The sequence below is a fragment of the Acipenser ruthenus genome, chromosome 7, assembly GCF_902713425.1.
Source record: "Acipenser ruthenus chromosome 7, fAciRut3.2 maternal haplotype, whole genome shotgun sequence".
NCBI classification, from domain to species: Eukaryota; Metazoa; Chordata; class Actinopteri; order Acipenseriformes; family Acipenseridae; genus Acipenser; species Acipenser ruthenus.
In genome coordinates, this window is record NC_081195.1 from 16,235,805 (window position 1) to 16,263,203 (window position 27,399).

Genomic DNA, 27,399 nt, shown 5'->3' on the forward strand with positions numbered 1-27,399 from the left:
AAACGCAACCATTTTTCTATACCATGATTACCAAGTTCACACGGTTTAAGATGATATGGGCGCGTTTTTGTATTCACCGTTTGTCCATCGGTGAGCCACTGTGTAACACTGGCTCACTGCCTTCATATTAATTTACCAAAAGTAGTAACAGCAGCTATTATCTATAGTATCGGTCAAGAGAAACACAGTAAGCACACACCAATGCAGAGAATCAAAAAGTCTATTTACTACTATATAACTAAGTCTGAGATGCTACAGGTATTTGTATTATTTTCATTTTAAACGGTATTGTAAAGATGTTGCCGTCTCCTCGAGTTGATAGTGTTGTAGGGATTTTGGTTTTATGTTAAATGAATACAATTTTATTCCCATTTAAAAAAAAAAAAGTCCTCTAGATGCCGCTTAACTTTGCAACAGTGGCACGCCCACCTTAACCTTTCTTCTTTCCTTTGTCTTCTATGGAGCGACATTTGTGCCAAAACTATCCAGCCGTTAGTTTGTCCATTTGTTTGTCAATTCGTGAATTTGTCCATTTGTGAATTGGTCAATTTGTCCAGCAGTTCGTCCAGTAATTTGTCAATTCATACAGTAATTCAAACGTATTTGTTAATTCATCTAATAATTCATTAATTAATTTGTCAATTAATAAATACGCAAGGCTGTATGGACCTGCAAATTTCCAATCAACCAGACGAACTTCCCAACAAACAGACAAACTTCCATCTGTCAATCTCACACTGTGCCGAAAACACTGCAACCTTTCTAGCCAATGGGAGCACACACTAATATTTTAATCAATGAAAATCCAGCCTCACGCTAAACTGCTTCAGCCAAATAATATTTAGAAGAGCGTTTCAAAAGATATTCTATTTATCAAGATACTCGACTCCGCTGATTTTCAATAGAGACTTCCGTCTCACTGGGCGCAAAGCATTTATTATTTTCTCCCAATTTGAAATGCCCAATTATTTTTAGGCTCAGCTCACCGCTACCACCCCTGCTTCTTTACACACTGCGAACTCACTGTGCAGCCGCCTCAGAGCTACAGCGTCGGAGGACAACGCAGCTCTGGGCAGCTTACAGGCAAGCCCGCAGGCGCCCGGCCAGACTACAGGGGTCGCTGGTGCACGGTGAGCCGAGGACACCCTGGCCGACCTAACCCTCCCTCCCCCCAGACGACGCTCGGCCAATTAAGCGCCGCCCCCTCGGAGCTCCCGTCCACGGTCGACTGTGGAATAGCCTGTACTCGAACCGGCGACATCCAGGCTATAGAGCGCATCCTGCACTTTAGCGAGTGCTTTTACTGGATGCGCCACTCGGGAGCCCACAAAGAGTAGTGTTTTTAAAGCTTTGTGTGTATCAATAACTTTTCTGTAAATTAGGCATTGTATCAACTGCTGCATTCAAAGTGTGATTTAACACTAGCACTGCTGAATGTTTGTTTAAATGGCTACTTCCTGTGCTTCAGGTCACATGGTCTGGTTGTTGTTCTGGAGTATTGAAATAAGACTTCCCATACAGCACAGGAAGTGATACAGAACTGCTGCAAAAATGTTAATCTTTTAACCATCATGTTGGTATTTTTTTTTTTTAAATCTGCATATCTACATTAATGTGAAAAAAAAACTATCAATGGAATGCAAATATATTCAGCAGAAAAGGAGGCACTATAATACAGAACTCTTGTAAAATCATTGAACATTGAAGGTACAATGTATTATTTGTTTATTTAGCAGATGCCTTTATCCAAGGCGACTTACAGAGACTAGGGTATGTGAACTATGCATCAGCTGCAGAGTCACTTACAACTACGTCTCACCCGAAAGACGGAGCACAAGGAGGTTAAGTGACTTGCTCAGGGTCACACAATGAGTCAGAGGCTGAGGTGGGATTTGAACCGGGGACCTCCTGGTTACATGCCCATTTCTTTAACCACTGGACCACACAGCCTCCTATAATGTACTGTCGACATGGTCCAACCGTGAATTAAACTCATTTGTATATTATCGAATTGTGAATTAACGAGGATGGTTACAAAATAAAATTAAAGACTTTAGTTTTCAATCCTTTTACTGCCAACCGATCAATCTGCTGTTGAGATCCAGAAAATATGACATACAATGTAAGGAATAGTTTTTAGGCAAAAAGTATACCATCTAGGCAGCAGTTGGCCTTCTTTCCAGGTGACAACGTCCTTAATATATGAAAAATTAGGTTCTCCATCACAGAGAAAGTTATGTAGAACTGGTTTGATCTTAAGTACTTTTCAGTTGATTAATGATTGGCCACCTGTGGCAGAGTGGTTGCAGTGCGCAGGAGTGTAGTGATGTCACGGACCAGGAAGAAGTGCAAACACAAAAGGTATGGGGCTGAAACTGAGCGCATTGGCACTCAGTGGTTTATTTAATAAAGAAAATAAACAGTTGAACAAAAACACACTAATAAATAAAAGGGCAGGTCTTCGCCGGTCTCAAATAGTAAATAATCATGTCGACGGCATTCGTCCATCCGCATATAAACATAATATATTTATACAACAACATCAACATCCAAGGGGTGGGCATCCCATCACACCATCTCATTCTCTTGACTGCAGAAGTTGTGCTGAGTGATGAGATTCTCCACCAAACAACAATTCTGAAGATTAGGCAGCAATCAGGAGGAACTTGAAGTTCTGGATCAGAGGTCCTGGCATGGAAAACTGCTGAGAAAATGACTCGGAAAGGGCGGATGGATGCTTGGAAGTGAACTAAATGTGTTGTACTGGTTCGCTTTTACAACCTACCAAATTCTTTTCTTATTCCCAAAAAAACTTTCAAACCAGCTACATCACATTCCGTTTGAACCATATGTGAATGGACCCTAAAACAAGAGACAATTATAAGATATAATTAAAGATGACATTTCTAATGTCTTTTTAAAATGGTTATGATTGGTACATATTTAAGATCGTTTTATAAGCTGAAAACATGAGCTCTATAAGTGTCTGTAAAACCAGAGTACAGTAGACTCAATAATCGTAACCTTGATGTTCCAAATGTATCTAAAATCTAAACCCAAACTGTAAAATTTGTAAAGTGTGTGTCATTCATGAGTACGTAAACATTTACAGCTTTCTCTGGGTATTACTGAGTTTTGGTGAAAGTCTGGTTTAAAAGAAAATTAACAAAGACTAGGCAGTGTTTAGTGTCATATTTTAGTTTAAACATTGTTGTGTACAGTTGGAGGTTTTGAATAGTTTTTTGTTGCTGTCCTTCAACACATAGAATCTGCTCTATGTTATGCTCTCAAAATGATTGACTGTTGCACAGTACATATTTCTAAATCTAGACAATATTTCCATTACAACCTGTGCAAAGTTTGTGACATATCTTCCAGTCATTTTGGATCTGAGCTTTGCTTTTAAATGTGGCGCAAAAGTACAGAGCTGCATGTTTGTTTTAATGTTGCTTAGCGCAGTAAACTGAGCTCTTCGTGGGGACCTCTAGGTTCAGCTAAAGCAGCATCCTCCAGCACAGGGTAAACTCTTAATATTATGGGTCGAAGGTCACCACAAATATTTCTTAATCTACCAGGAAAAAATGTTTTTAAAATACAGCTATGGCCAAAAGTTTTGCATCCCCTAGAATTTTAGGATTGAGACATTAATAAAAAATAAAACAATATGAACATTAATTAAGATCTTTTCGGGAAGTTCAAGGTCAATGTAGTGAATTGAAACAGACGCTATTGACCTTCTATTAACTCCTTAAGCAACATAGGTATAAATATTGTCTGCTTGGTGTCTAGTGTTACGGGCTTCCTTGCCTTTTCCAATTTGTATTTGCAGTCTGGAATACCGAATCTCTGACTTGTCTTCCATCCACTATCATGCCACTTCGTCTGATTTTTAATCCTTGCTTCCAACAATATTTTGTCCTACTGTATACTGTTAATGTTTCGGTTTTTAGGTGTAACATTTTAAAGGGTGTGCATTTTTTTTTCTCTGCCATTTTAGAATTCTGACGTGTTCTGCTGTAATAAATCAGAACTATGATGGCACAATGAGGTATGTAGGTGATATACATTTCCTGAAATAATTACATTAAATTTCAAGTCGTTTTTCTTGTTGAATCAGCTGCTTGCCTGAAAAGTGATAGCACATGAAGCTGGTGGGATGTAAATGTAGAATTGTAACAGCAATTTTGTTGGAATTATAATTTAACTATGTTTAATGAAAATTGTGGTATAATTATGCAGGCTTACATGAGGTTCACACAAATCCCCAAAAATGAAAACCTTGCATTAAAGATAATTCTTGTAATGTGGTTAATCATAAATAGCCAACCATGCATTCTGTCAGACCCTTATGAAATAAGAAAAATATTGAGCACATGGATGATACCACAACCTTCCCCCCATTTATTACAATAACACTATACTGTATATACATACATGCATATCTACACACACAGGCCACTTTATTAGGACCTGTCTACCTGACTGAATTTGACATTGCCCTGAATTGTGGCATTGTTTCAGATCAGGTCCACCCAACATTATATGTCAGTGACCTGTACATTCTCAACCTGGATGGCTAACAAACAGTCCACAATCTGTTGTAGTCCACTATCTCAGTTAGATTAAGTTCTTGATCACTCATAGGATCAGAGAGATTTCAGCATTTGATTGGTTCACTGAAATGCCACTGAAGAGACAGAGCCAGGAGTTAGAGGAATGAAACAAACTGCATGATTTCCCAGTGTTATATAATATGACCACAATACAATGTACATTTGATTTACTCAAGTGTAGATAAGATTTTTTTATTATTTTTTTTATTTTTACCTCTCTCAACTCCTCCAGCTCCGGCTTAAATGGCATTTTGGTCTGTATGCGCCATCTTTACTGCACCCAGATAACCACTGGGCACATGCACAGTATAGCAGCTTGGCACAGATCCTGGCAATGACAGTTGATAGGATTGACTAGTCAATACGCAGAACATCCCATGAGGCCTCTTCACCACAAGTACAAAACCTAAGCCATATAACCAACACTGAAGCGCTAAAGGCAGGACAGAGAAATGGCAATGATTTTCCCTGGGTTCAGCAGCAGCGGACCCTCGGGAGGCGACAGCAGCAGCAGCGGACCCTCCGGAGGCGAACTCGGGAGGGGAGCCCCTGGCCATGGAGGCGGCAGCGGGAGCTCCACTTCTCCCTCGTACCCTGTAACTTGTGGCTCTCCAGGCGATGCGGAGCAACAGGCATCCTTGGGTGGTGCGAGGCAGGGCAGGAGCAGTCCTTCCCATGACGGTTGATGTGGAACCAGCAGGCATTCACCCTCTGCTGGTGGAGGTGGAGATGGAACCAGCAGGTATTCACCCACTGCTGGTGGAGGTGGGAGGGGCAAGCAGTCCTCCCACGGCAGCTGAGGCGGAACCAGCAGGCATTCACCCTCTGCTGGTGGAGCTGGGAGTGGCAAGCAGTCCTCCCACGGTGGTTGAGGCGGAACCAGCAGGCATTCGCTCTCTGCTGGTGGAGCTGGGAGGGGCAAACAATCCTCCCACGGCGGTTGAGGCGGAACCAGCAGGAATTCACCCTCTGCTGGTGGAGCTGGGAGCGGTAAGCAGTTCTCCCGCGGTGCTTGAGACAGAACCAGCAGGCATTCACCCTCTGCTGGTGGAGGTGGCAGAGGCAGAGGCACCTCCTGCTGCTCTGCTCCTGGCGGTGGTGGAGACGGAGGCAGCTCCTGCTGCTCTGCTCCTGGCAGTGGTGGTGGCGGAGGCAGAGGCAGCTCCCGCTGCTCTGCTCCAGCTGGTGGAAGCGGTGGAGGTGGCGGAGACAGAGGCAGCAGGTATTCTTCCTCTGCTGCTGGAGGCCTGGGCGCTGGATGCACAGGGCTCCCCCCCTCTGGGCGCTGGATGCACGGGCTCCCCTCCTCTGGGTGCTGGATGCACGGGCTCCCCTCCTCTGGGCGCTGGATGCACGGGCTCCCCCCCCTCTGGGCGCTGGATGCATGGGCTCCCCCCCTCTGGGCGCTGGATGCTCGTGCTCCCCCCTTCCGGGCGCTGTAGCCTGTTTCTTCGCCGCCTTGGCACCGCCCCGCCTTCCCTTCTTTGGGACCAGCAGTTCCACCTTCTGCCATGGAGGGGGTTGGTCGGGTGCTTTGTGCCCGAACTTGCCGACGGCAAAGCACCACTCCTCACCTTTGAGGCAGGTTTCCTGATTCACCTTTGGTGATGGTATGGCCTTCAGGTGGATCCACTCCTCCGCAGTCTCCACCTCACCTCGATCGAAGGCCTGCACAAAGAGGGGGTCTTCATATGGGCACACCTCAGGGAGGTGCCCATACTCCAGGCAGGCGAGGCACCATGTAGCCCCTCCTTCCTTCAACTACCTCTGATGCTCATGCCACCTCTCCATGTAGGCATCCACTTTATCCATTTTTTTCCCTCCAAACCCAAAAACACTTATTCGAAGAAAAAAAAAGAACCAAAAAAAACTACCTTTTCTTTCCTGGTCCGGCTCCTGGAGGCGTTGTTTGTCCCACGCAGGACACCATATGTGGCAGGATGGCTTACAGTGGTGAGGTGTGGCGACGTCACGGGTGAAACTGAACGCAACAGCGTTCAGCTGATTTTATTAAATCAATAAACCAAAATATTTAAACAAACAAAAGACAACAAAACAAAAGGGCACGTTGGCCAAACAAATAGAAATAAACAAATAAGCGTGCTGGTTTTACCCCAGCACAATACTTAGCAGTTGTTTCTCTTATTCGCCTCACTCTCTCCGCTCCCCGTACTCTCCTCTGTACACTCAACCCCGCAGCACAGACAACTGCAGGTTCTTATACTCTGGCCGAGGGGTTAACTAGCTGTTAATTATCTTATTACCCCTCAGTCTGTGCTGTCCACAGTCTGCACGAGTTTAGTAAGGATCAGTAGCTGATCAGCCACGCATCCTCACAAGGTTTTTTAAAATATACGAAAACAATAACAAAAGACGCAGCACTTTTATCCGCGCCGCAAACAAAAATACAAATAATAATAAATATATATATATAGGGGCGGGACACTCCGCCACACACCTACTTTATAAGAAGAAAAAAACCTCTAAATTCAGTAAGTCCATCATAAAAAATATATATTAAAAAGCCAAAATACACAACAATGTGGTATTGCAACATTATTCATTACACTATACATGTTGTGGATCAATAATACCACTGTTAGTAACATTTCATTGTCAACTATCTTCCATTTTAAATGAACACGCTATTGCTGTATATAAACACATGTTATCAATCAATATGAATTTCTAGAGCAATGGTGAGAATTGTAATAGAAACGCTTATCTTTCACTATGTGTGTGACTTTTAGACTTTCCTGCAGAATACTTTGCAGTGTGAGAGTCTGGGAACCGATTTGCTGAACTAGTCATAACAAGCAAAGATCTCTGCATATGTAACTTTCTTGATTTTCCGTTTTTCCTTTGGCAACAAAAGATGTTACTGAAGCGCTGGGTTTCTGAGCGTCGCTGGCTTTTTGGTGTTTCTGTGATCTTTTGTCTTATGCTTACCACACACATCATCATTTTAGCTCCCATGTCCCACCGTTAAAATCAGTTCTGCATTTTTCCAACGTTGCTTAGGATTATGTGAGAATATGTTGTGGTCCCAGACGCTTGACGTGTGTGTGTGTGTGATTATTAATATATATATTTTTTTAACTGGACCAGGACGGCTTATCACACTCGCACCTGCCACAGGTATCCCTAAACCCTGCTACGTACATACAGGGATTATAGTAACCACAGACTGTACATGCCTTTTGCAGAAATTAAAGGTTTGCTGACATAAAGGGGTTTAACAGTAGAGTTTTTTTGAGTAAAATACAGGAGAAAATCTGCCCCAGGAGTTGTCTGGGAGACGTGTCCAAAAAATGTGACATTCCCGGCAAATAAGGGAGAGTTGACAGGTATTTTGAAGTGCAGTGCGTTTATAAAATGGTAATTCATGGCATTGCGCGCAGTTGTTCTGTCAGGATCAGTAATCGATAGAAACCTGGATGAGAAGAGGTGATGCTGTTCCAGATTTGAAATTTACCTGTCCTAAATTGACTACTTGTGTGAACTCTACTGATGGAATTGCTTTGTGTAATGAGTTCAGCATATGTTGGAGCTTAATAGTTTTGGCACAAACCCTAGCTGTAGAACAAATAAATTCAATAAAAGTGACTTAAGTTTCATATTCTTCCCTGACCTGGCTAGAGAATACATCTTTGTAGAAGTCTTGAGTGTGACAGAACAAAGAATTCATATTGGGGTTTTGCCGTAGGAAAGAATGTTTTCCAGCTGTTCTTAATTTTAGCCACAATCATTTCAGTGTTTGACAAATGTTTTTGACCATTTCAAACTTCGGTAAAAAGTCAGCTCTTGCAAAAATGCAACTCTGCATTACTGGGAATGTAAGCAAACGTTCAACTTCCTGCTCCAAGGATTGAGTTCTCCTTCTTCTTTTTTTTTTTTTTTTTTTTGTTATCCCACCAGTAGATGCCTGCAAAGGTTAGAATCTGAAAACACTTGCAGGGATATGAGGTTTATATATTTTAGTGTGCCAGAATTGAGATCTGCCACTGTTTAGATCATTAAAATAGACCTTCCATAATCATTAGATGAAAATACTATTAAAAAACATTTCAACAATCCATGTCTTCATTGACCTTTTTAAGTCTGAAAGGCCTGAGTCAACTATTTTATACAGTATTACCAATCTGCAATAGTAAAAGAAAAGCTCTTGAAGTCTACATTACATAAAAAACCAACAGAATCATATTAATTCAGTGTCTTCATCCACTGTGGTTTTTAAATACCTTTTGCTACTATTTTAGTCAGTTATTTAGTTTTAGTAAACTAAACTTACTTCATGCCACAGTCATTCTTTTTCCTCCATAAGTAATATTTATATTTTTTGTATGACTAAGAACTCCCTGGACACCTAAAAGTTGACAGGCTCACATCTTAACCATATCAGATTTCCATACTGCTTACAGTGAAATATATATATATATATATATATATATATATATAATCATTTTAACAAGAGGGCTTGGAGGGCATTCTATGTTTAAAAGTCTTGGCTATTTGAGGAAATGTGTGTGGTAGCCATAGCTATATGTAACCATGCAGTTTCTTTAAATACAGAGACACTTACCATGAACTTAGTTCTGAATTAACAGAGTTTACTAAATTCCTAAATGGCACTACTGTATTGCTCTGAAACATTGGCTTGCATCCATAAGTCAGAGATAAATAGTTCAGTTTACCCATACATGAAAGGAATGCTGTTTTTCTCTGTTTTATAGCCAAATCGTACATGACATTATCTGGAATGGTTCAATTAAAAGGCATTTCCGATAGTTATTCATTTCAGGTTGTTGAGTAAACATTAATAAGATCACAAAAGTTGCAACTTTAATAAATTCCAGTGTTATCTGCAGTTGAATTCCAGATTCAGCAGTTTTAAGCTTCAAGGTCTAAAGCGTAACATGTCGGAGGAAGTTAAGGACTCGGGCACGAAAGGTAATGCGTGATATATTTTAAAAGTACATTAGATACGTATCAGGGTGTGTGTGGCTCAAATGAACGGTTGATGGAGTGACATCTACAAATTGATATCTTCAGTCTTTAAATGGTTTCACGGTGTTTTAGTACACATTTACCGTGTCTTATCTGTAAACACAACTGTTGCAAAATCTGCGCCTTTCATAAACAAATATCACAAAGTGCTTAACAAATGAAAAAGGACAGATAAAATAACAATAATACAATCATACAAATGTACAGATAATACCAAGGTAGAACAATAATAAAAACAAGAAATATCTAACAATTAAAATAAATAAATAAATACATTTATAAAAATGCCAATTTTAAATAAATTCGTTTTTTGGCAAGATTTAAAAACAGGCAAAGGCTCAGAATCTCTGGTCTCAGTTGGAAGTGCGTTCCACAGCCTAGGTGCATAACAAGAAAAAGCCCTAGTGCCCACTGTTCACAGTTTAGTCGGAGGAACAACCAAAAGTCCAGCATCGGAGGACCGCAGAGGACGACTAGGAGTGTAATTAAGCAAGAGGTCAGATATAGAAAGGGGAGAAATTCCCTTATAAGGCATTAAGTCAGGAGCAGAACTTTATAATCAATAAGATATTTGGCTGGCAGCCAATGTAAAGTTTTCAAAACAGGGGTTATGTGTTCACCAGAATGAGTCCTAGTCAACACCCTAGCTGCTGAATTTTGAACATACTGCAGTTTTTGAAGGGTGTTCTTTGACACCCCAGCAAGTAGTGCATTGCAGTAGTCAAGTCTGGATGAGACAAAAGCATGTACTAGTTTCTCAGCAGCAGACATAGACAAGACAGGGCACAGCCGCGCAATGTTCCTAAAATGGAAAAAGCTTGGTAATATTACAAACATGTGGCTCAAAAGTTAAACCAGAATCAAAAATGACCCCCAAGTTTCTCATTTTGGAGCAGAACTCAATTTGAACCCCATCAATGGTCATGTTTAGATGATTAGATTTTCGCAATTGATGCGGAGTACCCAAAACATAACCTCGGTCTTATCACTGTTTAGCTGCAGAAAGATTTGTTGCATCCAAAGTTTCACGTCAGTAATGCAATTTGTAAGCACAGAAATAGCCAAGTTAATATCAAGTGAAATTTGCAAATAAATCTGGGTATCATCAGCATAAATATGGAAATTAACTCCATGACTTCTAAAAATTTGACCCAGTGGGAGCATATATATGCTAAACAGCAGAGGTCACAATATGGAGCCCTGAGGAACACCAGAGGAGACCAAGCCAGTAGCAGACCTGAAACCACCCAAAGAGACAAAGTGCTTTCTCTCCTAGAGATATGAATTAAGCCAACTAAGAGCAATGCCAGATATGCTGAGCTTCGTCTCCAATCGAGCAAGGAGAATATTATGGTTCGAAGTTTAAAAAATAAATTGGAGAAGAAAAATCTTACCAGTTGGACAGCTAAAGTTTAGACGTCTACTCCAACAAAAGACATTTTATATATGTTTAATATACAGTATGTATTTAACTAATCAGATTTTAAGACCTCGCTGTATTGTTGCGGTAACAGTTTGTTAAGATAAGAGAATGTAAACAATACTATCTCAGGTAAAACACTTGCCCAGGCCACTCCGCTCCTTATTTGTGGCATGGTACCATTTCATCCGCAGGCAAATGCTTCCAGGAGCTCACAGAAGCCTCATCTTTTTAAATCCTAATTTCACCTCAAACATTTAATCTAATCCTAACATCAAAGCCATTATTAGATAGCAAAACTGCTATGCAGTGCTCCCAAGTCTTGTGTGTAGTAAGACAATCTGGAGAACATTAGTGTTTAATCCAGTGTTCACAAGCAGAGTTGGGATGCTGGTACATCTTTCTGTATTTGATGGATTTTGTTTTTCAAAGAAAAGCAACAGCAAGGTTTGCTTTATGGTTTTGAAGTTAGGCACCACCTGCCAATATTTTAAAATAGCATTTTTTACAACCAGAAGAGAAATATCGTTTACTAAGGTTATTGATTTAGTTTAACTGTTCTTCATACACAGGCAAAGTCATATTTCACAAGAGACACCCTACATGCAACGTATTAACTTTTCTCCTTCTGAAACTTTGTCATTTTAAAAAAAGCAGGTTTTAACTCCCCTTAAGAGCTGATTCCAGACCAGGTCTCTGATTTTGTCTGGGTTACACAAAACTATACCACTCGTGTCCTGCCCCCCTCATCGTCCCCTGGATTGATTTCCCTTTTACTTTTTCAAATTTAAAAATGGATGTTCCATCTAGCGGGTTAGTTTCCCTGGCGATGCAAGTCTTGAGTGTATTGGCAGTATAGTCCATCTCCTTGGTGTTAATGCGGTGGTGTGATTACATGATTAATCAGTTTATTTACTCAGATTATTGTTGACTGAATTAACATGTTTCACATGCAAGGGGTCGAGATTATATGTCCCCGAATGGAAAGAGCTGGCGCCTTTATAGTAGGAGACTTTTGATTCTTAGGCATGGCAGAAATGTGCTCTCCCAGCTTTTCAACACAGTTTCACTTCCAAAGAGATCCTGAGAATATTTATTTAGTACAAGAAATGTGCTTGGGACATTTACCACACATAGTGTGTAGTCTGTAGTGCTGGGGAGAACATGGGCTTTTTTACGGTACCCATGCCTTTGTAGTTCCTTTGCAAGTGATGTATTAATTATTTTCTCGGAATGAATACGAACATGGTCATTTTTGCCCCCGAATACATTTCAAGCAGCTTTTGTTTTGAATATTAAACTATGCCCTAGCATTAGTAGTATGTGTTTTTTTTTGTGAGATTGAACAATGCATTGAATAGTCTTATTCATGTAACACAATGCTAGGGCTGTGTCCGAAGGTTTGAAGGTTTGTTCGCTATCCTGGGATTTGAAGATTGTTTTAAACCTTCAAAGGTTCGTCAGACGGGTTCACGCACTGTACAGCTGTGTGTTTTTTTTTGTTCCTTCCTGTTAACAGAACCTGTTTGACAATGTGTGAATACTATAAATCACAAATTAAATGTCACTTGCATGCAAAATTCAATCTTTTGATTTGTATAATGTATATTACGTAAACAAAAGTTGTTATTTAAAATCCACTAGCAAATCATTATACAATTCGTACAACTCTACATGGCGCCGGTGCCGTGTATGGAGCAGAGTATAGTAGCCAAAGCACTGGGCTCATACCTCTAGTGGCTGTATTGCTTCAGTAAAATGTGTACTGAATACCTAGTGTACAAGTCCAGTGTAAATGAAGTGCTATGGTAGAAACTAACAAAATATACACAAACACTAATAATTTTAATTTTGAAAAGCCCCTCCAGCTTGTGTTAACCAAAAGCAAATTTCTTCATTCGCCATCTCGACAGCAATGCGCTGTATAGCGTAAGCTGTATTGAAAGAAATGGCTCGAAACCCCTCTGCTGTTTGAGATTTTTTTGTTAAACGCTCAGATGACCACAAAAAAAAAGTTGTATGCAAACTGTGCAAACGACTCGTATCATGGAGGCATAACCAATCTCTGGGATCACTTGACAAGTGTATACTGCTGCTGCTTCTTCATCTTCATCTTCATCTAGTGGTCGCCAATTATTTTTATTGTTTTCTCCCCAATTCAGTAATGTCCAATTATTTTTTTAGGCTCAGCCCACCGCTGACTCAGGAGTGGTGAAGACGAGCACACGCTGTCCTCCGAAGCATGTGCCGTCAGCCAACCGCTTTTTTACACACTGCAGACTCGCCATGCAGCCACCCACAGCTACAGCGTCGGAGGGCAGCTTACAGGCAAGCCCGCAGGCGCCCGGCCAGACTACAGGGGTCGCTGGTGTGCGGCGAGCCGAGGACACCCTGGCTGACCTAGCCCTACCTCCCTCCCCCCGGGCGGCGCTCGGCCAATTGAGCGCCGCCCCCTGGAAGCTCCTGTCCTCGGTCGGCAAAGGAATATCCTGGACTCGAACTCGCGACGTCCATCCAACACTCTACGCAGAGCGCCTTATATGGATAACCTGTAAAATATGATTTTCAATCAAATATAAACAAGTAGCTATGGTGATGTCACCAATAAATTATGCAAATGAGTACAATCAAAGGTTCGAACCTTCCTTCAGTAATGTGTTCCAAACCTTTGAAGGTCAAAATGTACCCTTCGTTGCAGCCCTACATAATTCCACGCGTTTTAAAGTACATTTAAAACTAAATCGGTATAGAAGTATGCATCAGGATGCAAATTTTTTTTTAAACTATTAAGCCGTCTTCATATCTGTCTTGCTCGCTAAACAGTTGTTCTTGTGTTTCTCCTGTCCTCAAATTAAAGGGTACATAAGGACCTTTTTATTTTATTGTTACATGTTCCCATGTGTTGCTGCAATTCTTTACGTAAGGTGCGTGTATTGTTTTTTTATTATTATTATTATTATTATTATATTATTATTATTATTAATATATTTTTTACATTTTTACCACTTTTTTTAAACTTTTAAATTGCATTCCCTGCCTCCAAGATGGCTTCACATGTACCCGCATGCACCTCCTCAGATCTACATTTCCCGTCATCCTCCTCTAGTTCTGAGAGGTCCATGCGGGTACATGTGAAACCATCTTGAGAACATGCAACACAATAAAATAAAAAGGTCTTTTTAAGCACCTGGAATATGTATTGTGTGTGTACAGATCAGTTCAAAAGTTTTAAACATTTGTACCCACAAATTCTTATCAGTTTTTTGTAAATCCTTAGTCCTGTAATACAGCAGGCTGGGATGTGACTGGTGTTGAGGGTTTCCAGGGTTTCATAGTGGTTTTTCTTTTTTTTTTTTTTTTTTTCACCTTTGGCAGGGATAATGCTGAATATTTTAACCCTCCCCGGAAATGTTTTGGCAAATGTAATCCTTTTACCTTGATCTATTGCATGAGAAGGAAACTTCTATTTAAAAAAAAGTTACTTTCCATACTGAGTTCTTTTCTAACAGCCAGTACAAATAAATGTAAATCATTGAAAATGTAGCAATCTGAAAGGCAACATAATTTAAGATAAAATAGCCAGCCTTGCTGTAAACTGTACTGAACTGCAACAGAAGGATAGTTCATTGTTTGTAAGGAATGCAGCTTATTTAAAGGCCAAATTTATCTACTGCACTTCAAAACAAAGTAAGCAACATTTCTTTACATACGCACAGTTTTGATAAACAAAGACGGCAGTTGTGTAAACTTAGGTCCTCAGTCTGTGCTAACTTGTTTTTATGTGATAAAAATGTGGTATACATATGGGTACCTATTTCTATTGTGTGTTTTGCTGCAAACTTTCAATTTAAATAGAATTGTTAATACTTTCCATTGCAGTGTTGAACAAAAAGTGATTGGTATGTATGTACATACATACATACATACATACATACATACATACATACATACATACATACATACATACATACATACAGTGCTCCCCCTTTTATAAGGCAGCCCTTTATACTGCAGAACAGATAATAATGGTACAGTCATGGCTTCCATTTGCCCCATAATGCCATGAAACACTAGCATTCTCCTTATAAGGCAGAACACAAATAGCACGGTCTCTTAACTATGGCTATTACATTCATTCATTCATTCATTCATTCATTCATTCTGCTGCTTGGCCACTTTTTTTATTAGGTCCCATCTTCTGGCTTGGAATTGGCATCACCCTTATGTGAATTAGGTTGATCGTGGGTGCACATGGTAATAAGGACAGCTATGTTGGTACTGTAAGCCGCCCGATGAGTAATCAGCAATGGCAAAACAAAGGGAAAGAGATCACCAAGAGAGACGTGGCCGCAAGCGGTTAGTGACTGGCAGAGGTAAGAGACCGGTATAGAGGCTTGTCGGATCTGAAATATTAGTAACGAAACAGATTAACACCCCTTTCAGCACCTTGTGGAGTCCATGTACAGTTTTCATTAATAAACCCTTTTTAAAACCTCTTCTTAATTAAAAGAACTAATCTGTTTCCTCCATTTATTACGTACAATCATTATATACAGGTGAATTATGAAGGCATCTTTAGAGTAGGCTAGGTGTTGTACCCTTTTCCCCCCACTGATGATTACATAATGGTTTTGCCTCAGAAAATGGAAATAGAGGGAGTTTTTTTGAAAACTTGCATGACATCAACTTCCTGTCTGGGAAGCAAGCACAAAACTAAATGAACACGTATTTCTGAGCTTCTTCGACGCAAGTGCCAAGAACCCCACTTGTTTTTTTAAGTTTTATTTATTTGTCCTGCTCTGACCAATTAGATATGCAACGGTACATAATTTTCTTTTTATTTCTAATTTGTTAACCTAGCTTTTATAAAGTTATATAATTTGAAGGAGCATTTTTCTTTGCTTAATTCCCTTCCATTCAGAGGCAGTAGGCCAAAGATTAAAGGAATGGGGCAGATAGAAAGTGAAGATTTAGAAAGGGGTGATTTTGAGAAGGCTATTTCTTTATCCCTGGTACAATACTGTGTTCGACTCTGCCCATCACTATAAACCTCCCACACAGGAACTTACTGTTGAAGCACCAGATAGACAAGACGGTCTGGAATTTATCTTGCATCATTCTTCCTTTTCAGTACATTTGTTTTTAATGGGAATTTGGCAGGAAGCAAACCTTCTTGAATTAAATATGTTTTATTTAAAATGTACCCTGGCTATATCGCTGAGGAGAATGCTGAATATGGAGTTTTTGTTTTTAGGGAGGACTTTTTTAAAGGAGGAACTCCTGAAAGGGATACATTTTGTATTGAGTGTTTTGTGTTCAGAAGTTACTTACTGTTTTATATCCCACTATGGTGATTATTCAGTTGATCTAAACAGTGGTAGATCTAAATACTGCTGTCATTTAAATCATTAAAGAGTAGCTTCAAATAGATTGTTTGTTAATCCTGTCCCCTTAAAAGGTCTGTAACTATTGGTGTAATCTGGGCTAGATACTGTAGGAAAAAGTGACTTTTTATTAGTAAGTGATTTGTGTCTGTTACATATATCTGGCAGGCAACTAGAACTGAAGAGCAGCTGCTGAACCATAAAATATGAAAAAAACAAACACAACAAGATCTCTGTATTTGCAGTAAGAATTAATTAGAATTACTTCTAACATCATAAAATGGTAAGGGGAAAACAAGGTTATTTTTGAGGTGCTGAAATTGCTCCCAAATTGTAGCCTGAAAATGAATAGGAACTGTGGCGGCATGGATAAAAACTTGACAAAGCACAATTCCTGGGAACTGTGAGATTTCAGTGAGTTTTCGCACCATAACAAACCATTTCACTTCCCTTACTGTCAAATCCTTAGCAGCACTTACCTATGGGTAGCAATTAGCATAGCTAATTATAACTGCCCATTACATATCAGAAACCATTCACGTTCATACATAATACTTCCAACATACCGGTAACAAAACACGTTTTGTTAGAGTTGCCTGTCACCTTTACACTATGCATTAGTTGTTTTAAATGTGTCCAAGTTCATCCTGTGCGTGCTCAATTGGATTGAGTTCTGCAGATTATGGAGGCCATGGAAGATTCCTGAAGTCTCTGTCAGGCTCCTCAAACCATTCAAGCACAATTGGATGCATTGCATCACAATCAGGTACAAGTGCAGCATTGCTGGTTGGACATAATGATCTACAACTGTGCTTAATTCAATTATGGTATTTATTCGGCCTTCTAGAGTAATTAAGGGTCCTAGGGTATACCGGAAGAACACGCTGCACACCATGACTGGATGAATAAATCCAGTTGGGTAGACTAGTTCTAATAAAGTAGCCAGGCAGTGTATATCCATAGGGAATGCAAAAATTGATATTGGAATTACTATGTGTTTTTTTGTTCCCCAGCAAACGTTTATGCTTCCAGGCAAGGTCAGATTGAAATTCTTTCTAGTTGTAGAAAAGAAACAATAAAGTCTTGAAATTTAAGTTTAAATAGATTTCCTTCATCTGGGTAACACTGATCTTCCAGCTGTTTTTTTGGGGGGTGGGGGAAGTGGGGTTTGCAGTGAAGGCAGACAAGATGGGTCATTCCACACAATAGCACATGGCTGCTTGGTCCAGTAATATTTTCAAACTCAAGCTTGTTAGATCTTTTTACCACAATAAACCATGTTTTAAAAACGGGTTGTAATTTGGAGGTTATATTTTATTGGGGGGGGGGGGGGGGGGTTACTCCACAGTGCATGAAAGGTTTTCACTGAGTGGTATGTACTCATGATAACACTGTTCCCCAAGATACCTCAAGATTTACACAAGAAGAGATCCCATCATGTAACTTGTTTTACATTCCTGGATCCGATGGATTTTCTTCTAAAACTGCTTGTGTCTGCATGCTTGACATTAAGACTAGAAGTTAAATATTAACACCTAGAAAGTTTTCCATAGAGACTCTAGAAATGAGGTTGCCATGGTTATGTAATTTTTTTTTTAAATTCGGTTTTAATAGCTGCTACTTGGCTGATATAGTAACCCTTGATTTTTCTCCTTTCAATATGTTGACCTCTCACCTGCCACCTCAGATTCTACATAATACTTTAACAGCATGCCTCTATCTTTTAATAGATATTTAAATAGTAAAAAAAAAAAAAGAGAATATATGAGAATATGGTGCTCCAATATTGTGACAAATAGATAATTTATACTACAAACTGTTCCAGTATAAGTGCTTTAGTGTACTTGATTTCTGTTTTGGGAGTTATTCTTTCGGCACCAAGAAAGCATGCTTTGGAAAGTGATTAGTTTTCTTTTGGTCCGAAAGAATGATCACGATTGCAGCTTCCCTGTTTATTTTTTAAACACGTATTAACACTGGTGATGCTGCTCTCACAATCGTTCTTTTGAATATAATCATTATATAGATGTGGACGGAAACTTGTATGATCGCTGGGTGTTTTCCATTGTTGTAGTACCTCGGAAAGCGACTGCATTTCACTTCAGTGAATTGGTTTTGTGTTTGGCGCAGTTTTGAACATGGCAGGATCTCGCAAATTGTCAGCCACTCCCGCCAAATATAGTTATGCATACATTATATTTGTGCACCGCGCAAAACGGATTGTGGCACGCAAAAAGAAGTTTCGAATAGGGTACATTTTGTGCATTCGTGCATAACGGCCATTTGCGATGCACATAACCCTCTGCGTGGTGCGCAAACCTTTCAAATATCTGGGCCCATATCTTTTCAACCTCAAGGATGGTCTTAGCCAATCAGTTTCTGAGTAGAGCTGTCATTATCTTATGGTAGCTGCCCTCTAAAGTTAACAGGATTTTAGCATATTGAGACTTGCTTGAACTGGGCTACATACATTTGAAGCAGCTTGAGCAACCCAGTCCAAAATACAACATAAAAACACATTATTAAAATCTGTTCACACACACACAAATATATTTGTTTGGTTTATATACAGTATATCATCAATATCCTCTGTGATCATTACTTGTATATAATTGACCTTTGGTTAAGTGCCTTTGCCTTTGGCTTAGGACAGTCTCTGTGGTCAACTATTTAGCAGGTAAAGACGGCAACATTGGAAATTATTGCTTGATTTAATCTTTAATTCACTTCCTTCATATAGAAATATAGCTTGTCTTTTATGATTTATTAGGGACGTCATATTACACACAGCCTGTCTGACTTTGTTTACACACATGCAATCTGACAGACATGACATATAGATGGAATGTGCTCTGTTACCAGAGGCTCCGTCTTTATGTAAGGATAAGTTTGTTTTTGCTGTTAAGTTTATTTTAAAGCAGGTTCTTCATGGGTGCCACATTTTAAAATAGGTGAATTAGTTTCAAAGCCAGCTGACACTTTGACAACCATTCCAAAGTGCTGGTGTATAGACAACTCAAGCTCCATTCCCGTCTCCTTTGTGTTAACATTGTATGTCTGCCAAAACGATTAATTTGTCTATTTGCAAAAGAGGTGAGAGCTGTAAACATACTACTTTCATACCAATTAGAAAACACATGGTTCAGAAACACATACTTTCTAACTGTTTCATTTGCATGTGCTTTCAGTGAAACCAGCTGCAGATTCTGTGTGGGAGTAATTACAAGCATATGTATGAGATGTAATTTGATATTCTGTATGTAAGCTCAGTCTTCAGCCAACCGCCCTCTCCATTATTAGGACTATAGTTGTTCATGAATATACTGTAGATGACACTGACATTGTGTCATACTTTAAGCCCGCCGCACACAGCCCGACTCAAGCCGTCCCGACATCTCATCTCAACTCGCCGTACAGAGTCTTGATGAATCCTAGCAGTGTGCGTGCCCTTAAAACCAAGATTATGCAGATTTCGGTCGGGGTGTCTTCAGATTTGAAGATTGAACATGTTGAATCTTTTTCAGACGTAGTTTCGTTCAAATGTTATCAGTCTGTCTGTGTGCGGCGGTTGCCGACCGACACTGACTGAGATCGATTAGTCGTAAGGATGTCAACCAATGGTGAAGCAGGTTTAAGTGACATAGCTTGTCATGTGACTTGTCATGCAAAATGGCGGAATATTGACAGCTTTAGTTCCACAGGTAAAAATACATTAGTCTTGAATTGCTCTGAGTGTCCTGAATTCATAAATTCCAGATATGTGCACATTTGAATAGTTGTTGATTTTTTTTTTTAGGCGTTTACTAATCAAAGGTAAATTATCAATTTACCTTTTTATTATCAATCTACTGGCAGCCTATATTTTCTTACTGCGCTAAAACAGAAGTAACCGGTGCGTCGATCTCCAATAGGTCACAAATCACAAGCCCCTAGATCCACACGCTGAGAAAAAAAACCCGCCAAAGTCAAATAAAAAATCAACAGGTTGGATTTTATTTTATCACAGGCTAAAGTGTAGTAGACAAACTATACAAAAAGTCAAACCCTGCCTGAAACGTTTGCACGGTGTAAATGGTCAATGGCTAAATTAATAGGCTAAGCGCTTCTCTTGGTTGCCTCGCGGTGCTGTCTCCACCGTCTAATCAGCATACGATGCCGTGCATAATATGAGGGTCGCTATGTTGGGCTAAGTTAATACAAAATGTGTACAGTGCATTATTAATTAAATCTGCATACATAGTAATCACCTGTATCTAGTTGTGGTCAGTGATTCAGTCTTAGCAGTGTGCGACACCCAGTCGGGAAAAACTCAAATGTGATGTCAAACCAAAACTGAGCACAACTGATCACAGAATCTGTGCATACTCAGATGAGATGAGTCGGGACGGCTTGAGTCGGGCTGTGTGCAACGGGCTTTACAGCTAGGCTTACAGTTCTACCGTGTTTAATCAAGTTATAAAGTAACTCAGTTGTTTTTTTTAATGTAAGTGTTACAGAAAGTGTTACAGTCTGTCGGTACAACCCCTGTGTCAAGAGACTGTTGCATGATCTTGGTTAGCGGTTTGTAAATAACTTTTCATTTCTTTGAGTACTATTGGGAGGATCTCATCCGGTCCAGAGGATTTGTTTATTTTAAGAGCCCCTAGTCTCTTTTAAAACTTCTGCCTCTGTTATGCTAAAGTTATTTAAAACTGGATAGAAAAGGTCAACATGTGGGGCATGTTGTCCGTATCCTCCTTTTGTAAAAACTTGTGAAAAGTAATCATTTAATATTTGCTATTTTTTTTCTTCGTCTATGATTTTGCCATTTTTGTGTCTTAGACATTTAACCTCCTCTTTGAATGTTCTCTTGCTGTTATAATATTGGAAAAACATTTGGGAGTTGGTTTTAGCCCCCTTAGCAATGTTCATTTCTATCTCTCTCTTGGCCTTTCTAACTTCCTTTTTGACGTGTGTGTGTGTGTGTGTGTGTGTGTGTGTGTGTGTATAATGTTCTGAATATTACAAATGAAAACTTCCTCAAGCGGAATGAATGACCGTCAGAAATCCATTCAAACATTGACACATTACAATGTGTATGAGCAAATCATTTTTATTGGCTGCTTGGTAATGACTGTAGTTTTGAGTTGTAAAGACATCTCCAGTGGCCATCATAGTTAGGTTGATGTGTGAGCTGGAAGAATTGAGTGTCCCGGTACATCTTGCCATGTATACCGCAGAATGTGTACTTAACAAAGTGAATGCTCCAGGGCAGAAACGGAGAGTATTTGTTTGCAACAAAGATGTCATTTTACATTCTTTTCCAAGAAAATCATCAATTTAATAATGAGCTATTGTTTTGCTTCTTACAATTAATAAGCACATGCACTGTTAACATTGGAAACAAGCCATGTTTCTTGAAGGTGACATTCATAATGGAACTAAGAGGAGGGCTTGACCTGCTATTAAACTGTACATCTATCAAACCAGCATCATTTCATGTCCTTTCTGGGTACATTACATCATACTTACCTGAGGAGTGCCAAGCTGGCTGTGGGTATCGAATCCGGTATCTCCAGCAGAAAAACAATAACCCTTACTGCTTGAGAGTAATCGGCATTTAACTTTTAATTGGTATATTCTGAAGTCCTAATTGAAATTTATGGGAACCCAAATACATGTAGCTCTTAAAGTAATCAAGCTATTATAATATAACTAGGCTTGCTACTATTCGATATATTTTTTTTGCCAAATCGACGATTAATATCGACGAAAGAATTTACCGTTTTTTTCGATATTTATTTTTCAATTCAAGAAGAGAATGGGTGAAATTGACCTTTTATGCTTTTAAAAAAAACCAGACATTTTATGCCAATGAAAAATGCCTCATTTAGCGAAACCCCTTTATCATATTCAACATGCAACAAAACCATGGTTACCAACATTCTAATTGAAATAACATTTGGTCACAGCTGAGCTATACATTTAAAAAGGGTTTCAAATAAACTTTAGTAAACGCAGCATATAAAAGTGTATTGCACAGACCTTTTATAGCATAAATGTGAGTAAAAATAATACGCACAGAACAAAATATTAGATAGCTGAACAGAACTAACTTGCACTTATTATTCAGAGTCCGAGCTCCCCCTCCTGCTTCAGCACAGCCGGACTCCGAGTCCCTGGAAGGCAAGGCAGACGGGCCGTTGGTCCTGCTGTGGAGACTTCAGCAGTCGGGCAGGGTATTCTGCACAATATTCATTAAGTGTTTTTCTCTTGTGCCCCATTTTCAAATCAAACTAGTAACTGTCACCATATACTTAAAGCAAAAGCTTTCGTACACCATAACCTAATTTCAAAGTAGGCGCTTTGAATGACAGTCGCTGTAGCTGGCAAATGAGAGCATTCTAGCACTGCTTCAGTCAACGAGATCTGTCAGAACAGAGTGAAACTACAGACTAACGGACCACTGAGATGACCGACAGCGACCCCTAGCCATTAAGAGCGGAACGGAGACGGGACAGACAGCAAGTATAAAAATTACATAGACTAGAGATGATTTCTAAATGATGATTTTTGGTAAGAAAATTAAAAAATGAGTGGTTTAACGACGTTTATCGTATTTAAATTTATTTCAGTCGAACTTATATTTTTGGGGAATTCGACGTTTAACAACCTTTACCGATTTTAATATCGAAAAGTAGCAAGCCTAAATATAAACAATGGAAGTACCTGAAAAACTGTTAGTTACATAAAGTTTTATAACTTTTAATAATATTACTTCGCACTTTCAACACTGCATATATTTACACGGTTTTACATTGCGTCCTTCGGATGAGATGTAAAACCGAGGTTCTATTGTAAGTAACTCTGCAGCAGCAGTTGTGCTGCATAGTTCACTCCCAAGTCTCAGGAATTCGCTTTAGTTAAACGTGTCTGTTAAATGACTAAATAATAACAGTACGCAGGTAGAGGAATGATCCATTCAACACTGCTGACCTATCAAGTTTTATTGGAAAGATTGAAACTATGTAATTAGGGCAGTCTTTCTGTAAAGTAACATAATTGCTGCAGACGTAGCTGTAAAGTAATATGCCTTTGGGGCCTATTACCAGTACATGAAATCACTGCCATTTAAAGAGGCTTCACAAATATTTTAATTTCATTTTTAACTTTGGATATTGGTGTAATGTATCATTGCAACTTTAAGTAAATGTATCTTTATTTTCATCTTTACAGCTGCCACAGAGGGGAAGGTCAACGGTGGAGAGGATTTCTTTCAGAAGGTAACTGCAAAATAAATAGAATTGTGCTGCCTGGTCTGAATTATGCAATTCAGTGTCTAGCTGTTCCCTTTCAATTCAAAGACGACCACCAACGAACATCTCGGTGCGCAAGGTGCTCTTTGCATACGACACACGGTGCCCAGCGCTACAGCATCAGTGCACAGACACAGTGCTGCACGGTACACGGTGCACAAAATGCTCTCGGTACTCTGTGCGTGCGGTGCTCGGTACGCATGGTGCACATGGTGCTTGGCCACTGCTACGGAGCTAGCGCACGGAGCTGCACGGTACTCTGTGCTCAGTACGCACTGTACACATAGTGCTTGGCGCCACTGCTACACTAGTGCACGGGCATACAGTGCTGCACGGTACGCGGTGCGAACGGTGCACACAGTCAGACGACAGAGTTGCAGCTATCCAGGGTTGCCTCTCCCTGTTCCAACAGTGATCGCAGGTCTGATGGCTGCAGCCATATCGGCCATTCAGCTGGGTCTGCTTCGCATGCGCCCGCTACAAGCATGGTTCAATGCGTTCCACCTCAATGCCAAACACGACAAACACTGTTGGCTGACTGTGTCTCGTGTGCTCGGAAGCCCTACGCTGGTGGAGGACTGTCTGGGAAGGCAGAGGAGTATGCAGATCCTGGCCGGACCGCTGGACATCCCTGCACATAAACATGCTGGAGTTGCCAGCAGTGTCCCTTGCTCTCCACCACTTCCTCCTTGTGCTGAGGGGTACACATGTGTTAATCCGGACGGACAACACTACAGTGGTGGCCTACGGTCCCTGGGATAGTGGAGCGCATTTGGGAACAGTTCGGGAAGGCGCTGGTTTATCTCTTCGCCTCGGCAGAGACAACGCATTGTCCCCTGTGGTACTCCCACAATTTAGGCGGTCCACTCTGCGTAGACGCCCTAGCGCATGAATGGCCTAAAGCGTGTTTGTACACTTTTGCGTCTATACCGCTGCTCCCGGCCTTTCTCAAAAAGGTCCAGTTAGAGGAAGTGTCAGTTCTCCTAGTGGGCCCTAAGTTGCCCAGGAGAATCTGGTTTTCAACCCTGTGCCAGCTGTTACACGGCCAGCCCTGGGAGATCCCACTGTGCATGGATCTCCTCAGTCAGACGAGAGGCACTCTTTGGCACCTGGAACTGGGCAGGTTCCGCTTATGGGTCTGGACCCTGAAAGGGACCGCTGCTTAGCCCTAGGGCTATCGGATGCGGTTGTGGGTACATTGCAGAGCGCTAGGGCAGACTCCACTAGGTCTTTGTACACCTATAAGTGGAGGTATTTCCAAGCTTGGTGTCTGGCTGGAAGCCATGACCCCATATCTTGCCCTATGCCAGTCATCTTAGTTTCTGCAAGAACTTATTGATGCTGGTTGGTCACCTTTCACTTTGAAAGTGTATTTCGCTGCTATTTCTGCATGCCATGCCCCCGTAGATTCAGTGTCTCTGGGTGCGCATTTCTTGGCTACCTGATTTCTTAAAGGTGCTCGGCGATTACGCCCACCCAGGAGGACTGTTCTCCCCGAATGGCGCCTTAATATTGTACTGGAGGCTCTCATGAAGGCCCAGTTTGAGCCCATATACTCCATACTTGAAGTACCTGTCTATAAAGACAGCCTTCGTTGTGGCTATCACCTCCGATAAGCAGGTCAGTGAGCTGCAGGCGCTGTCAGTACACAGCTCCTGCATGTGTATTTGGGAGAATGGCAGCAGGGGGTGTCTGTGCACCAACCCTGCTTTCCTCCCCAAGGTGATCACAGCCTTCCACATTAATCAGTCTGTGGAACTGGAGTCCTTCCATCCACCACCGTTTGCTTCAATGGAGGATGAGAGATTGAATTTCCACTGGCCAGTGCGGGCATTGAGATGCTACGTGGACAGGATAAGAGCTCTGCGTCAGTTTGACCAGCTTTTGTCTGTCACGGGACACTGACCCTAGGAAAGACCCTCTCAAAGCAGCGTCTGTCACGTTGGATTGTGGACGCAGTCTCGACTGTGTATGATGGTGCTGGTTTCCCCCCACCTGGCAGGGTAGTCGCACACTCCACTAGAGGGTTGGCTACATCTTGGGCCCTCTTCAGAGGGGCCTCGATGTCTGATATTTGTACTGCGGCTAGCGGATCTACGTCACATACTTTATCCAGGTTCTACCGCCTTAATGTGGTAGATCCTGCCCTGCCTTCGTTAGGCATGAGGGTCCTTGAGGGTGTAAGCTCACACCGCTAACCCCTGGTTTAGACAGTGCTTGCGCATCCCTCATATGCTGCCGTTCCTTCTCCCTCGCGACGGCTCTGGTATACATTATCCCATACATAATGTTCATTGGTGGTCGTCTTTGAATTGAAAGGGAACGTTAGGTTACTTACCGTAAGCCTAGTTCCCTGAAAGAGCTTGCATCGCTCGCCCTCACAAGTTCGATGGAAAAAAAGAAATAGCTTCCTCAGGATGACAGTTTTAATCCCTCGGTGAGCGGGACCGAGTGCATCATCCCAGGACGGGGCCTATCAGCAGCTCTGGTATAGAGAGCTCAGCGATACCTACCCAATGGGCAGGCATATCCCATACATAGTCTGATTCTGTCTGGGAAGGCATAATGTTCATTGTGGTCGTCTTCTCTTTCAGAGAACCAGGGTTACGGTAAGTAACGACACGTTTTGAGGGCAGTACAAAAACAACTGGAATATGTGATATGTTTGTATTTAATCCATTGTTCCTTTGTTGTTTTTATTCCACATGAATGGAGTTTTGTTTTATTTTATTTTTTTGTTGGGTTTATAAAAGTCATTTTATTTTTTGTGGTTTGTGCTGTAGCAATGTGATTTGTCTGTGTTTCAAGTCCATCTTTATTTTTTAATAGATACCACTCAATGTTCTTTTCTAGTTAAATAATGGATACAAAATAAAATACTGGGTACTTATTATTATAATACTTATATAAGGTTGTGTGACATGCTGGGCTGTTTTTTTTCATTATACAAATGTTTGTCTGCTTTGGGGAGGATTTGATCAGCCAACATGTACAGTGTCCCACTGCGATAAGACACAACTGGAGTATTTCACATTGTTGGAGTATTTAGTGTTGTATTACTGTAGAAAAGACTGACATAAATTGGATGCATATCATTTGATCTGTGTAATGTAATGTACATTATTCTACAAGCCATTATTGCAGGTATGTTACATTGAGATTCCAATTCTAATTTCCTGTGACACTGTCATAACTACATAAAGTGGGGTAATGTAATCCAGGGTGATGCCCCAGTGCTGTCAAATTCTTAAATGAAAGTTGTGGCTTATCACTGTGGGGTGTAGGCTGATCAAATCAACCCCAAAGTAGACCAGAATGTCAGCAAATACCTCACCAGTGTTGGCCACATTTTATATTTAACATTGGACTGGGTCCTCCGTATTTTATACAAGCAATTTGTGATGGAATTCAAGAAAAAGCTTCTACCATGCTACTAGTTTTAGCTCCAATGTCTCTGATAAACTCTGAAAGTATCTAAAGGATTAAAGTCTTTTAGGAACATTTATAAGGTATTCAAACTGTGTAAACTTTGTCTTTAAACTCTGAGGAGCTGGGTGGTCTCCTCATGAAGACATGAAGATAATTTATTTTAAACTCTGCTCATATACCTGTATTGCCTTCCAGCATACAGGCTGCTTAGTTGAGGCATTGATTGACTAAATGTGCTAGTCTTCATGGCA

The 27,399-nt window shown here is 40.6% G+C and overlaps 1 protein-coding gene across 2 annotated transcripts in view; it reads left to right on the plus strand.

The window, feature by feature from the left end:
* LOC117416090 (protein bicaudal C homolog 1-B-like) overlaps positions 1 to 27,399 on the plus strand; it is a 116,172-nt gene that overhangs the window by 20,896 nt on the left and 67,877 nt on the right. For both annotated transcript variants that reach the window (XM_034027135.3, XM_059026444.1), the window contains exon 2: positions 23,640 to 23,686. In XM_034027135.3, coding sequence (XP_033883026.1) covers positions 23,640 to 23,686 — 47 coding nt within the window. The remainder of the gene's footprint in view (positions 1 to 23,639; positions 23,687 to 27,399) is intronic.